Raw genomic sequence first — 13,400 nt, forward strand, 5'->3', positions numbered from 1 at the left:
ATGTCATAACTCTAAAAATGATGCGTTGGGAGCATCGGAAGTCTGCAAGGTCATTTGTGCATTGGGTCACGTCAGGTATGTGACGTCACTGACCTGACCCTGACCCAAAATGAACTACAAGAAACAACCGACGATGCCTGAAATGGATAGCAAATTCGAATTCAGGGCATCAAAATACCCCGAAAAGGCATACAAGTGCAAGAAGTCATTACAGGTCAACCGAGGTCACTGACCTTATCTTGACCTTAAGTAACCTTCAAAATGTCAACGGACATTGTGCCAATGTCAAATCAGCCAGTTGTGATTCTAAAACAATCCATCAGTGTGTCAGGTCAGTCGGCATTTATACCAATGTGAAGCAATCTCCAATTTAGCGTAAATCTGGCCGGAGGTTGTTCCCTTTATGACGTCATAACTCCGTGACCTGACATGACCTTGACAAAAAAAATACCAAAAGTTGCGCAAAGGATGCCCCAGAGGGTGCTGAAAATTTGAGCAAGCTATCTGAAACGGTTCGGCGTGTAGCTAAGAAAAACCTCGGGGGGGGGGGGGGGGGGGGGTTGCACCCCCCTACATGGGCGAGGGTTAAGACACATTTATGAGAAAGACACTCTGGGCCGTAAAAGCTTCTGATTTGTGCTAGTCTCAGGTCAAACTACAAAACTACTATTCCAGTTCAAAACCCCATGTTAAAAGTTAACTATTTCCTGGTCATCTAAATTATCCAATGAGCCGGTATTGCAGGTAAGATTTGGTCTTTATACGCATTACGCAACAAGCTCTGCTTCGCGTTGATTCCTGGTACGTCAATCTGTCCATTCATACATTTGAAACAAAATTGATCCTATCAGAAATATGACCGAGTGCCGTGTGCCAGCAGCCATCTGCCCGGGCGTCTGCGTGGCGCGCCGGATTGCCGACTATTGCGACGCGGCGCTGGACCTGCCGGGCGTGTGCTCCAGCGACCAGCGCTGCTGCGTGCCGGCCGACCTGTTTGACGGCGTGGACCAGGCACCAGAACAGTTTGTCATCCTCGGGAAAAAGCCGGAAACCGCCTCTGCCGAGTCTGAGCCGGAGCCGCAGCAGGAGTCCACTGCAGGTGAGTCACTGGCACCCGGCCGGACCGATTGACCACAGGTCAGTCCGACCTGAATCCGGGTTCACATAAACCGGCTTAACGTAAAACTTTGTTCCTGGCCAAAATTGCCAGATGTAATGACCCCCGGCTCCAGACTGGCTTTAGGCTGGCGGAGCCAAGGCCATATATATAGTATAGGGCGGAGCAAAAAAAAAAAAAAGGATCATGCTGCGCATCAGTTGATGCATCGCAGCGAGGAAAACACTTCAGAAATGATCCGTGTGTTATGACGCTTTTTATCGAACATTATTAATAAAAAAGATGCAAGGCCTCACATGACCTCGTCTGGCCCCGTGGTGCAGAAACCAGGGGTGGGGGTGGGGGTGGAGTCTGTGGGGGTTCGAGCCCCTAGCTTCATAGAAGTAGAAAATGCACTGGCCAGCCAGCAATTTGGTTTAGCTCAAGTCCGTTTTTTTCCCGGCAACTCCGGCGTGCCAGATTTGGGCCGCGCCGGTGTAAACGGAACGCCTTCGGAACAGGGGTTTTGGGTCAATATGGATCTATTCCGGTTACCAGTCTTTGCAGTAGCGCTCCGGAGTTGGTATGATTTCGGGCCGCCGAGTCCGGCACAAGTCCGGCTCCCTGCCACCCACAGTGAATTTTCTTTTTTGTTTCTTCTTTTTTTACATTGATCTGTGTCATGTATTTGAAAAATGTACTTCTTGCATACCGTAAAGTGGGGCTATTTGAAACGGATTTTACAGTTTTGACCTCTCCCTTTAAGACGGTTCATATATCTTATAGCATGTAAATTGCAAAAATGTAGTTCTCTGTGAGCTCTTCCATATAGATGCATTTTGGTTCAGCTAGTAATAATGATTATGGCTATTTTTTTAGTTAAAGCCTATCTCAAATAGGTTCCCACCCCATAGGGTGGGGCTATTTGAGGCAATTTTAATTGCAAAGAAATTGAAGAAAATCGGTCACGTGTCTTCTTCAAGCCTTACATCCCAAATGACCACAATTCAAAACAATGGCCGAAATACACATTATATAGGTGAATAGAGTCACAAAACAGATAGTAAAATCGTCCGTAGAAACATGTCGCATTCTATGTCGTACCCCTGTTTGCCAGATCCCTTAAAGGTAGTTGAGCCGCGTATCTGGCATCTGCTGAGTTTTACTTTACCAACATTGCCGTTTAAAGTTAGAAGCGTACAAATGAATGCTGCCTCTAACGCCTGTCTATGTTTCTTTTTTAATCCTTTACACAAAATTGAAGTTCCGTTCCAGTCTGGAAGGTGACCGGCCTCGTCCACATGCTGTACAAATGCATTAGATAATCTATGATTTCTAAGATCACCCCTGTGCTCCTCTGCCCGCGTATCTATGCCTCTAAACGTTTCCCCTATACTAGATGCCGGCAGCGCTCTTGCGTTGCCTTGGGCCAGAATTGGAGGAACGGTACTGAGGGCACACACCGGGCCAAACCACCGAAACCCAGACTGAGCTTGGACTGAACCTGAAACCAAACGAAACATCCCAAAAATGCTTCGAAGCACGTGAGATTGGTGCGGATATCTTCCTACAGTATGGTATGAATTAACTGCACGTGCATAGTTCATGTCCCAGGCACCCCAGTGCAGTCATTTTCATAACCTCATGTAGCGTGTGTCTAGTTCTATCAGTGTACCGACTTTTGTGTCGCTAGATCGACGTTTCCCGGGATCAGAGGATCCCTAGTCAAAACCGTTATCCGCCCCCCGCACGCGCAGCTTGCACCCCTGGGATATTATCTCGCCGGAATGCTACGACTCAATGTATTCTTCTTATGACCTGCAAGTTTTGAACCAGTTAGAGCGGCCGTTTACCCTGCAGGCGTGGCAACGCACGAAGGGGTGCAATCGGCTTGCACGTACCTAGCTCATGCACCACAGAGTTTAGCTCAACCAAATGTGCACTATTTTGGAGGCCTTGCCTGAGACTACCATTGAACCGATTTTGAGGTTGATAGCTCAAAATTTCTTTGAGCCAGAGGACCTCACGTCAAAACGGTTTTCCGCCCCCAGCACGTGCAGCCTGCACCCCTCGCAGACGGTGACCCCCTGGAAACTGGTTCAAGGTGTTACCGATGTGTCCCGCCAGTGTGGCTTTGTCCGTGACCTCGGGTTGACCTGTAGCCTTGACAAAAAAATTCGTGTCACCGAAACTTTGAAGCGGAATAGCATGTGCCACGAAGCACTGAGCGAACCGAGGCCAGTACCAAAAGTTTACCTCGCCGGAGACGAGTCTAACGGTCCCACTTTCGTCCCGATCGGTCCACCCATTTTGACTCCAGGTCCAAAAAGGCTTGGACAAACTCACTCACATACTCACTCACATACTCACTCACATACTGACAAACAGGCTTGGCCGAACTTTTCTTCAGCGACCCACCAATGGGAATTTCCGGATGCAAAAGCAGATGCATGCTTTTGATCCTCCAATTCTGGATAACTTGTATCGCAGGCACCACATGAATTTTGTAAATCACACTGTCTTGGTTCTTGATCGCTTTCTTTCTTCTTGAATGGACTAGGTTCTTGATCGTCAGACCGGCTGGAGATGAGATATTCATTGTTCCTTTCACGAATCTTTCTATAACTTCTGCTTCTTTTGACATAGGTACTGGGAGGTAGTTCTTTTTGTCTTCATTTCTTTCTCTTGCCCTTCTTCGAATCTTGATCGCTTTCTTTTCTAAGCTATTGTTTTGAATTGTGGTCATTTGGGATGTAAGGCTTGAAAAAGACATTTTGTAGAAACACATGTGTAGCCAAAATCGGTCACGCCAGATATGATTGTTTAAACGCCATGCAATAGGAAATTAAATTGTGATCACTAAATTGTTTTTGCAAAGACTGTTACATGTCCTTTATATTCAATCTTTTCCTTTTTCGTAGGACATGACTAGATAAGTGAAACTTTTTTAAATATAAAGGTACTGTATTATAGAAAGCCTTCGCAAACGCGTTTCGAATATATCATCTTCAGTGCTAGCTTCCCATAATACAAAAAGAAAATGGTACAAAAGTTCACAACACATCGCAAATACACACGCTGCAATTTTTTCTCTCACAATATCACGGGTAGAATGTTTTTATATACTTCTGAAATGCAAGACCGCAAATCGCCCCTCCTAAGGTGTAAAAGCCCCCCTTATGGTTCGTACATGACACACTTTGAATTAATGCCGACTCAAGAATTTTTCTGTGCGATCTCTTCAGACCTGATTTCACCGCACTGGCTTTATCCCACTTAGGTAGGTGACCCTCTGTTTCGGCATGTAACGTAATTGAGTTAGACAAATTATGATTTATCAAATCACGCTTGTGTTCAGTTACTCTGGTTTTAAGCCCTCTGTAAGTTTCACCGATATATACTTTTGGGCAGCCCCCACAAGGAATTTGGTAGACTACGCTGTTCGCCCTTCGCCGTCCTTCAGTTCCTCCCTTAATCATGTCACCTATTTTTGTTCCAGATTTTTCTATCAGTCTAACACCTGCTTGATTTAACCCTTTTGCTAAGCATTGCACTTGTTCAGAGTGTGGCACAACAATGACTCGTTTGCTCTTCTGTTGTCTTTCTTCATTTTGGTTCCTTGTATTTGCTTGTTCTTTCTTCTTTCTTATGCGTTTGGCACTGTTCTTGCATCTAATGAGAAAAGCTCTTGGGTATTTGAGCCGTTCAAATACCTCGAAAATGTGTTTGATCTCATCTGCGATGTACTCTTCGCTGCAAATACGGTATGCGCGCAGGAAAAAGCCAATGACGACCCCTGACTTTGTTCTCATGCTATGTGCAGAATAAAAATGAATATAATCCTCCTTACTTGTTGGCTTTCTATAGACCGCAAACTTAACACTAACATCTTCCCTGATAATCTTGACGTCTAAGAAGTTAAGTGTTTGGTCTCTTTCTTCTTCTAGTGTAAATTGAATGCTCCCATGTACTTGATTCAGCTCTTGTAGCTTCACGTTTAGATCCATTTCCTCTGGCGCAATGACCAAAATGTCATCCACATAATGATACCATTTTGTATCATTTCCCATCACCTTGCTGAATTCCTCCTCCTCTAACATTTCCATAAATAGGCACGCAGCAACTGCGCTGAGAGGTGAGCCCATGGCAAGCCCCTCGTTTTGTGCATATTCTTCTTTGTTGAAGATGAACGGATGAAAGTTGAGGCAGAGCTTTACTAAAGACAGATAATCCTCTTTTGGTAATGGTAATGAATCTTCAGTTAGGCCGTTCAGCGCTTTTTCAAACGCCTTTATAGCGCCGTCGATAGGGACGTTTGTAAATAGCGCCTTGACGTCAAAGCTCGCTAGTTTTTTCCCGTTAAATTGCGTTTGTTTTAACCGCTCAATGAGGTCCCCTGAATTCCTTAAGTGAGCGTCACTTAAGCTTCCCAGAGTCATTGTCAACGGTTTGGCTAGTATCTTAGCTAACCTATGGGGCGCACTTGCAATGCCTGACGTAATAGGGCGCATCGGTATGCCCTGTTTGTGAATCTTTGGGAGCCCTCTCATTTTAGGTGGCAAAGGATCTTGTTCCAATGTGTAAAGTAGTTGTTTTCCTTGTTCAGACTTTTTAAGAATTTTTCGAGCCTCTTTATTGAATTTTTCTCCTTCAGCTTTTGCATAACCTGTCTTTTTCTTTTCATATAGGGGAGAGTGGGGCACATTCGTGCATGGGGCACATTCGTTTTCAGCAGTTTATGGGAACACGAGTGACTGCACGAGCTCAAGGTAAATTATGGAAATATGTCTATCATTGCCGCCCTTCGTTCACCGTAGAAGACAACACTGTACCTGCTGTTATGCTTGATAAAAACGCAAATTTGTAATATTCGTGAGCTTTCCAAACTTTTCTCATATCATCCATTTTCGTGATCCTGACTCGGAAATGTGGTTCAGCTTTTCAAAATTGGGAATGAAGAAGCCCACTCTATTCACGGAACTGCTGCAAACTTGTTTGTTGAAAAAGTGTCATTTTTTCAAAAAGAAATTTTGAAATATATTACTAATAACGTTGTGGGGCAGGTTCGTGTACGCACTGCCTGGGGGCACATTCGTGCATATTTTTTTTTAGTTTTGCGATTTATGACTTTATCTGTAGTAGGTTTCTCTAATGACGCTCGCCTGACTCAGTCTCGACTGCTTGCGACGTCGTGACGAGCAATTCACGCAAACTTGGCGAGGTCACGGAGGCCGGCAGTTGGCACATTCTTGTTGGCCAGCCCATTCTTTCTACATTTGTTGTGCAATGCATTCTTGTCGAAAGGAATCAGGTGAAATAACCCCCTGCCAATTTCCTTTGGTAAATTTCTGGTAATGCCCGGTAATTTCTCGAATTTTGCCGGGTGAACGGAAGTGCCCCATCTCTTGAACGAATGTGCCCCATAGGTGGGGCAGTTTCGTGCAAATGTTCAGAGTTAATAAAAGTCATTTTTTCTAATGGAAGCAATAATTTTATAGGATAACTTTTAAAGAGGAAAACTATCTGCAATAGTTCCTTTCCATACTACAATCAACAATTTTGCCATTGCACTAACCAAAGAACAGATATATGGGTTTATCCATTTTTTGCACGAATGTGCCCCACTCTCCCCTACCTTATCCTTCAAAAGTTCATTCATTTTCTCTAAGTAATCATTCTTGTCCATGACGATGATACTCCCACCTTTGTCTGCTGAAGTAATGATAATAGAATCGTCCTTGGCTAGTGAATCTAGTGCCTCATGATATCTTCTTGGCAGGCTGCTGTTCTCTTTGTCAGCCAAAATCTTGCAACATGTCACTACTCCCTGAACAAAGCCCTTGTCAACATTAGTATCGTTATTTTTGTAATTTTTAGCAACGTGTTCAACTAATGACACTTGGTCTTTGCCCGAGTCGAACTTTAAACCATATGAAAGTGCTTCTTTTTCGCTCGCTGATAGGTTTCTTGACGACAAATTCGTAACTATTTCATTTTTCACGGCTTCACCCCACATGCTCCTGTCACAGAGATTATTCAGCTTCCGTTGTAGCCGAGCCTGCTGGTCAATGTTCATTTTGTCTAGTTCCTGTTTGTGTGCCTGCGATAGACCGACACCTTTGCATTCATCTCTTTGTAAAATGATTTCATTTCTTAGAGCCTCACACGCTTCTTCCAGGAAAACTTGCGCGGACTTGGTAAATGGTACATCTTTACTTCGGAGATGCTGTGGGGCCGACCTTTGTTCAGGGAGTAGTGACATGTTGCAAGATTTTGGCTGACAAAGAGAACAGCAGCCTGCCAAGAAGATATCATGAGGCACTAGATTCACTAGCCAAGGACGATTCTATTATCATTACTTCAGCAGACAAAGGTGGGGGTATCATCGTCATGGACAAGAATGATTACTTAGAGAAAATGAATGAACTTTTGAAGGATAAGGTATATGAAAAGAAAAAGACAGGTTATGCAAAAGCTGAAGGAGAAAAATTCAATAAAGAGGCTCGAAAAATTCTTAAAAAGTCTGAACAAGGAAAACAACTACTTTACAAATTGGAACAAGATCCTTTGCCACCTAAAATGAGAGGGCTCCCAAAGATTCACAAACAGGGCATACCGATGCGCCCTATTACGTCAGGCATTGCAAGTGCGCCCCATAGGTTAGCTAAGATACTAGCCAAACCGTTGACAATGACTCTGGGAAGCTTAAGTGACGCTCACTTAAGGAATTCAGGGGACCTCATTGAGCGGTTAAAACAAACGCAATTTAACGGGAAAAAACTAGCGAGCTTTGACGTCAAGGCGCTATTTACAGACGTCCCTATCGACGGCGCTATAAAGGCGATTGAAAAAGCGCTGAACGGCCTAACTGAAGATTCATTACCATTACCAAAAGAGGATTATCTGTCTTTAGTAAAGCTCTGCCTCAACTTTCATCCGTTCATCTTCAACAAAGAAGAATATGCACAAAACGAGGGGCTTGCCATGGGCTCACCTCTCAGCGCAGTTGCTGCGTGCCTATTTATGGAAATGTTAGAGGAGGAGGAATTCAGCAAGGTGATGGGAAATGATACAAAATGGTATCGTTATGTGGATGACATTTTGGTCATTGCGCCAGAGGAAATGGATCTAAACGTGAAGCTACAAGAGCTGAATCAAGTACATGGGAGCATTCAATTTACACTAGAAGAAGAAAGAGACCAAACACTTAACTTCTTAGACGTCAAGATTATCAGGGAAGATGTTAGTGTAAAGTTTGCGGTCTATAGAAAGCCAACAAGTAAGGAGGATTATATTCATTTTTATTCTGCACATAGCATGAGAACAAAGTCAGGGGTCGTCATTGGCTTTTTCCTGCGCGCATACCGTATTTGCAGCGAAGAGTACATCGCAGATGAGATCAAACACATTTTCGAGGTATTTGAACGGCTCAAATACCCAAGAGCTTTTCTCATTAGATGCAAGAACAGTGCCAAACGCATAAGAAAGAAGAAAGAACAAGCAAATACAAGGAACCAAAATGAAGAAAGACAACAGAAGAGCAAACGAGTCATTGTTGTGCCACACTCTGAACAAGTGCAATGCTTAGCAAAAGGGTTAAATCAAGCAGGTGTTAGGCTGATAGAAAAATCTGGAACAAAAATAGGTGACATGATTAAGGGAGGAACTGAAGGACGGCGAAGGGCGAACAGCGTAGTCTACCAAATTCCTTGTGGGGGCTGCCCAAAAGTATATATCGGTGAAACTTACAGAGGGCTTAAAACCAGAGTAACTGAACACAAGCGTGATTTGATAAATCATAATTTGTCTAACTCAATTACGTTACATGCCGAAACAGAGGGTCACCTACCTAAGTGGGATAAAGCCAGTGCGGTGAAATCAGGTCTGAAGAGATCGCACAGAAAAATTCTTGAGTCCGCATTAATTCAAAGTGTGTCATGTACGAACCATAAGGGGGGCTTTTACACCTTAGGAGGGGCGATTTGCGGTCTTGCATTCCAGAAGTATATAAAAACATTCTACCCGTGATATTGTGAGAGAAAAAATTGCAGCGTGTGTATTTGCGATGTGTTGTGAACTTTTGTACCATTTTCTTTTTGTATTATGGGAAGCTAGCACTGAAGATGATATATTCGAAACGCGTTTGCGAAGGCTTTCTATAATACAGTACCTTTATATTTAAAAAAGTTTCACTTATCTAGTCATAATTGTCACAATGAACGTTCAACATTTCGTAGGACACTTCATTTCGGTAGGGTATAAAATTGCATCACTATATGCTATCATAATAAGGTTATCATAATATGATGTGACCCTAAACTTTCAAAATGACAGGACGATCATCAAGGACTATTTTAAAGTCAACGACAGTAAAATTTTGAAAGTAAGTGTTTGTACATAACGTGAAAACAGATATACCGAAACTCGGTGGGGCTATTTGAGACAGGCTTGCTTCATTATGAAGCACACTGTAATTAATCGAACAAGGCAAAGGGTTTCCCAAAACATTTAAGTGAATGGTCTGCATGATTGCTTGTTCCATTGTACATCTCCTTGCGAAGAAATAACAGAAAAATGTTAAACAGTTTTGATTTTATGCCGATTTTCCTCGATCGCTGCATGCTGTATCAATTGGCCGGTTACCCTACCACATCAAGTTATTCAAGCACTTGGATAGGCTCATCTAACAGGCAACAAGCTCTGCTTAGCTGATGGGCCCCAGAAAGTTTGGCTATGAACTCGAGCTCGAATTGACCAGAAATGTTTCCCCACTGCTATTCTGCTGTTTTCCTATGAGTGAATGTTTAAATACCATCTACTAACCAATTATGCATGGTTGTATGAATGACTTCTTTCGTAGATGCATTTGGACAGTCATTCGCTGCATTCAGCAATGACTACTCGAGGGCAGCGCTTTTCGAGGAGCGCTGTGGCCCGAAGGTTTGAACTTTGAATTGTGAAAAACGCCCGCCCGCCGCAAAACGCAAACACCGCAAAACGCACGCCCGAAACGCCAACGCAAAGGTCGCAAAAAATAAACAAACGCCCGCCGCAAACCGCAAATAAAAAAAAAACGCAAAAACGCCGCAAAACAATAAAACCGCCCGCATCGCACGCCCGCTAACCGCCAACCGAAAACGCCAGAAAATCGCCCGCCCGCCGCCAAAAAAAAGCACCGCAAAAAAAAACGAAAAAGCGGCCGCCAACCGCAAACAAATTTAACACCGCAAACGACGCAAAAAAAAGAAAACCGCCCGCATCGCCCGCCCGCCCGCCCGCCGCCAAAGACAAACAACGCAAAAAACACAAAACGCCCGCCCGCCGCAAAACGTAAACACCGCAAAACGTGTAAAACGCACGCCCGAAAAGCCAACGCAAACGGCAAAAAAATCACCCGATCGCCGCAAACCACACAGAAAAAACGCCGAAACGCCGAAAAAATAAAACCGCCCGCACCGCACCGACGCTAACTGCTAACCGAAAACGACTAAATTGAGCGCAATCGGCCCAGCCGTTCTCGAGATCTGGAAGCGCCCCCTGCACGTGCGCACGTGCAGTAGCACCTTAACCGCAACACATGGGAATACATGGCCCATGGTGGGTGCCTACCTGTATGCCAAGTTTCAGCGAAATCGCCCCAGTAATTACAGAGTTATTAAAATGGGAACAAATTTGACACCTCTCGTTGTTGTATTTTGCACGTGCACTGGGGGTGACCCACATGCATCGGGAGTATCCTATTTTTGGTAGAAGGGATGCTGCTACCCTACAAAAATTACCGCAAATCAATCGCCCAAGCGGCTGCTGAAATATGAGCCTCTCAAAATCACTACTTTTGCAAAACAGCTTGAACACCTTTGACTTTTCACGTGGCACGTGCCACGACGGTCACTGAGATGCATCAAAAGTAGTCAATTACGGGGTAGAAGGGATGGGGCTACCCAGCAAAAAAGACCGCAGGCCAATCGGTCCAGCGGTTGCTGAGATATAAGCCTCTCAAAAGCGTTACAGGCCGGGCCGGGCTGGGCCGCTCATACTGAGATTTTTCCGTTATATTGAAAAGACTTGCTTCGCTCGCTGCGCTCGCTCGCTCGTAATCAGGGGCCCGGGAACGATTTTCAAGTTGGGGGGGGGCGAGCCTAAAATACCTGACATGATGCATATGAAACAGTGGCATAGCTAGGGGTCTAAGGGGACACGCACCCCCTCCCCCATCGGGTTCAAAGGGACCCTCGGGTCCGAGAGGCCCTGCGGCGCCATTTGACCGCTGAGGGTTAACGATGGCCATATTTCTACTTAGAAGGGCCCCGTGGGGCTCGTTAAAGCACCTCATGGGCCCTAAATAGCCACACTAAGGTCTCCATAAGGGCCCCATGCCGACTTCTGAGGGCCTCTTGCGGCTTTTAAGGACACCTCGGTGGTCTCCAAAGGCCCGTTACTGGCCTTTGAGAGTAGAGATGCCACAAATTTGCAATTTCATTACCCGCTCCGCCCCGCAGCTACCCCTTGCCCAACCACAACTACCCGCAAGCTGATTTTGGCTGAGCCGAACCCGCAAAAAAACCCGCAATTTTAAAAACCTGCTTTTGCAAGAAAAAAATACAGCTGGGTCAATGCTAGAGCTATATAAACCTTACTTGCTTCATTGCTGTGCAGAAAAAAAGACAGCCAAACAAATAGTAAGGACTTGAAGTTGCTATGCTAAGCCCTCAGGAAGTGCACACTGGATAGTGGAAAATGAATAATGCATCAATACATTCGAAATGCCTTTCTGAAAAGAGTTCAGTAAAATCTTTCTCTCACCTTACCCTTCAGCATTGGCTGAGGATCAAAATTTCACTCTGGCTGCCTCTCAATGTTAGGCTTCTGGAATGATATTGTTATCAAAATGAATGTTGATATAAAAAGATATGCGATTTCCAGTTAAAAATAAATAGTGACACGGTGAATAATGAGTATCCAGTCGATCTACACATAAAACAAATCATTCAAAATCCCAGCAAAAACCGTAAATACCAATGAACCACGGATTTCTAGGAACATGCGTCAGAAGCGTCGCCAACAGCTGATTGCAAGAAAGTTACAGCGACTAAATTCTTGCAGCCGTAGTTAGTGCGAACTTGTTGCGAAAACAGCGTTGCATAATGCATATTCATGTGCCATTCTGATAAAATTATTTTACACAACAGCTACAGTTTTACAATTCAGAGTTAATTCACCGGTTAAGAAAAAGAGACAGTAAATACTAAATTAAATGTAATAATTTTATAGATCTGGTCTTGGTAATCCTCTCTGGCTGGTCCTCTCTCAGCATACAAATGATAAGGACATAAGAAGACAAAAGAAATAAAAGAAATACGTGGTTTTGAAACATGTATAACTGCTATTTTGAGGTATTCAAAAACCAAGACAGAAAAAATTGATTGTAAAATTATTATTGCGTCATCAATGACAGCTTTCCTTTGCCTCAGAGACCAAAATTGACGCAGTCAAATGCCAATCCTTGTCAGAATGTCGGAAGTGCGCCAGTATTGTATTGCGTTATGTTTGGGCCGCATGCCAGTCAATATTTTGATTTTTTGTAAGGGTAATTGGTGTGTTATTTTCGTAATATAGGGTGGGACAGAACATAGAGTAGGATTAAGGATAGGTAATCAATGAATTTGCATCAAATTTTGTTTAGCTGATAGCTCTTTTTATGCCGACCAGACGCAAATAAAGTAACATGTGGCATTTGCTCTGATTTTCAACATCTCATTTAAGTCTGGTTTCTTCCATAATGTATATCTAGTGCACACTGCACATAGACTTCAGTTCAGCTTCCTATAAGTTTGCTTTCAGGTTCTTTTATGTTTTATGGAATGCTTTCATCAGCATTTATTTATGCTTTATAGTTTGTTGCTTGTACCCTCCCTGGTTTGGTCATTGCTGGACTGTGGATGCTATTGCTGATTGTTTTCAGTTTTGCATTTGAAATGTGCTTCCTTGATATATTTTTATATTTGGTTCTGTTTTAGAAGTTGTTTTGATGAATATTGTATTGTTAACCTGAGCAAATGCACTTGGCATTGTGTTTTGCATCTAAAAAAAAAAATAAAAAAAAATAAAATTTATAGGTTCTTAAGTCTGACCGCCAAATACCCGCCACACGACAAGTTTTGCTTCTCGAACCCGCCAAAAACCCTGCGGGTTTTGAAAACCCGCAGAAAGCGGGTTCGCGGGTTCAAAAGTGGCATCTCTATTTGAGAGGTCTTACCGGCCTATGAGGGGACAGTTCTAGGGGCATTTCCCACCTGTGATGGTC

General features: G+C 43.8%; 1 protein-coding gene across 1 annotated transcript in view; it reads left to right on the forward strand.

The window, feature by feature from the left end:
• Nucleotides 1–13,400, forward strand: part of LOC122379101 (protein masquerade-like) — a 215,608-nt gene that overhangs the window by 118,471 nt on the left and 83,737 nt on the right. The window contains exon 5 of the mRNA XM_043361032.1: nucleotides 881–1,099. Within this exon, the coding sequence (XP_043216967.1) occupies nucleotides 881–1,099 (219 nt within the window). The remainder of the gene's footprint in view (nucleotides 1–880; nucleotides 1,100–13,400) is intronic.

Source organism: Amphibalanus amphitrite, unplaced genomic scaffold, assembly GCF_019059575.1.
Source record: "Amphibalanus amphitrite isolate SeventyFive unplaced genomic scaffold, NRLGWU_Aamphi_draft 000071F_arrow, whole genome shotgun sequence".
NCBI classification, from domain to species: domain Eukaryota; kingdom Metazoa; phylum Arthropoda; class Thecostraca; order Balanomorpha; family Balanidae; genus Amphibalanus; species Amphibalanus amphitrite.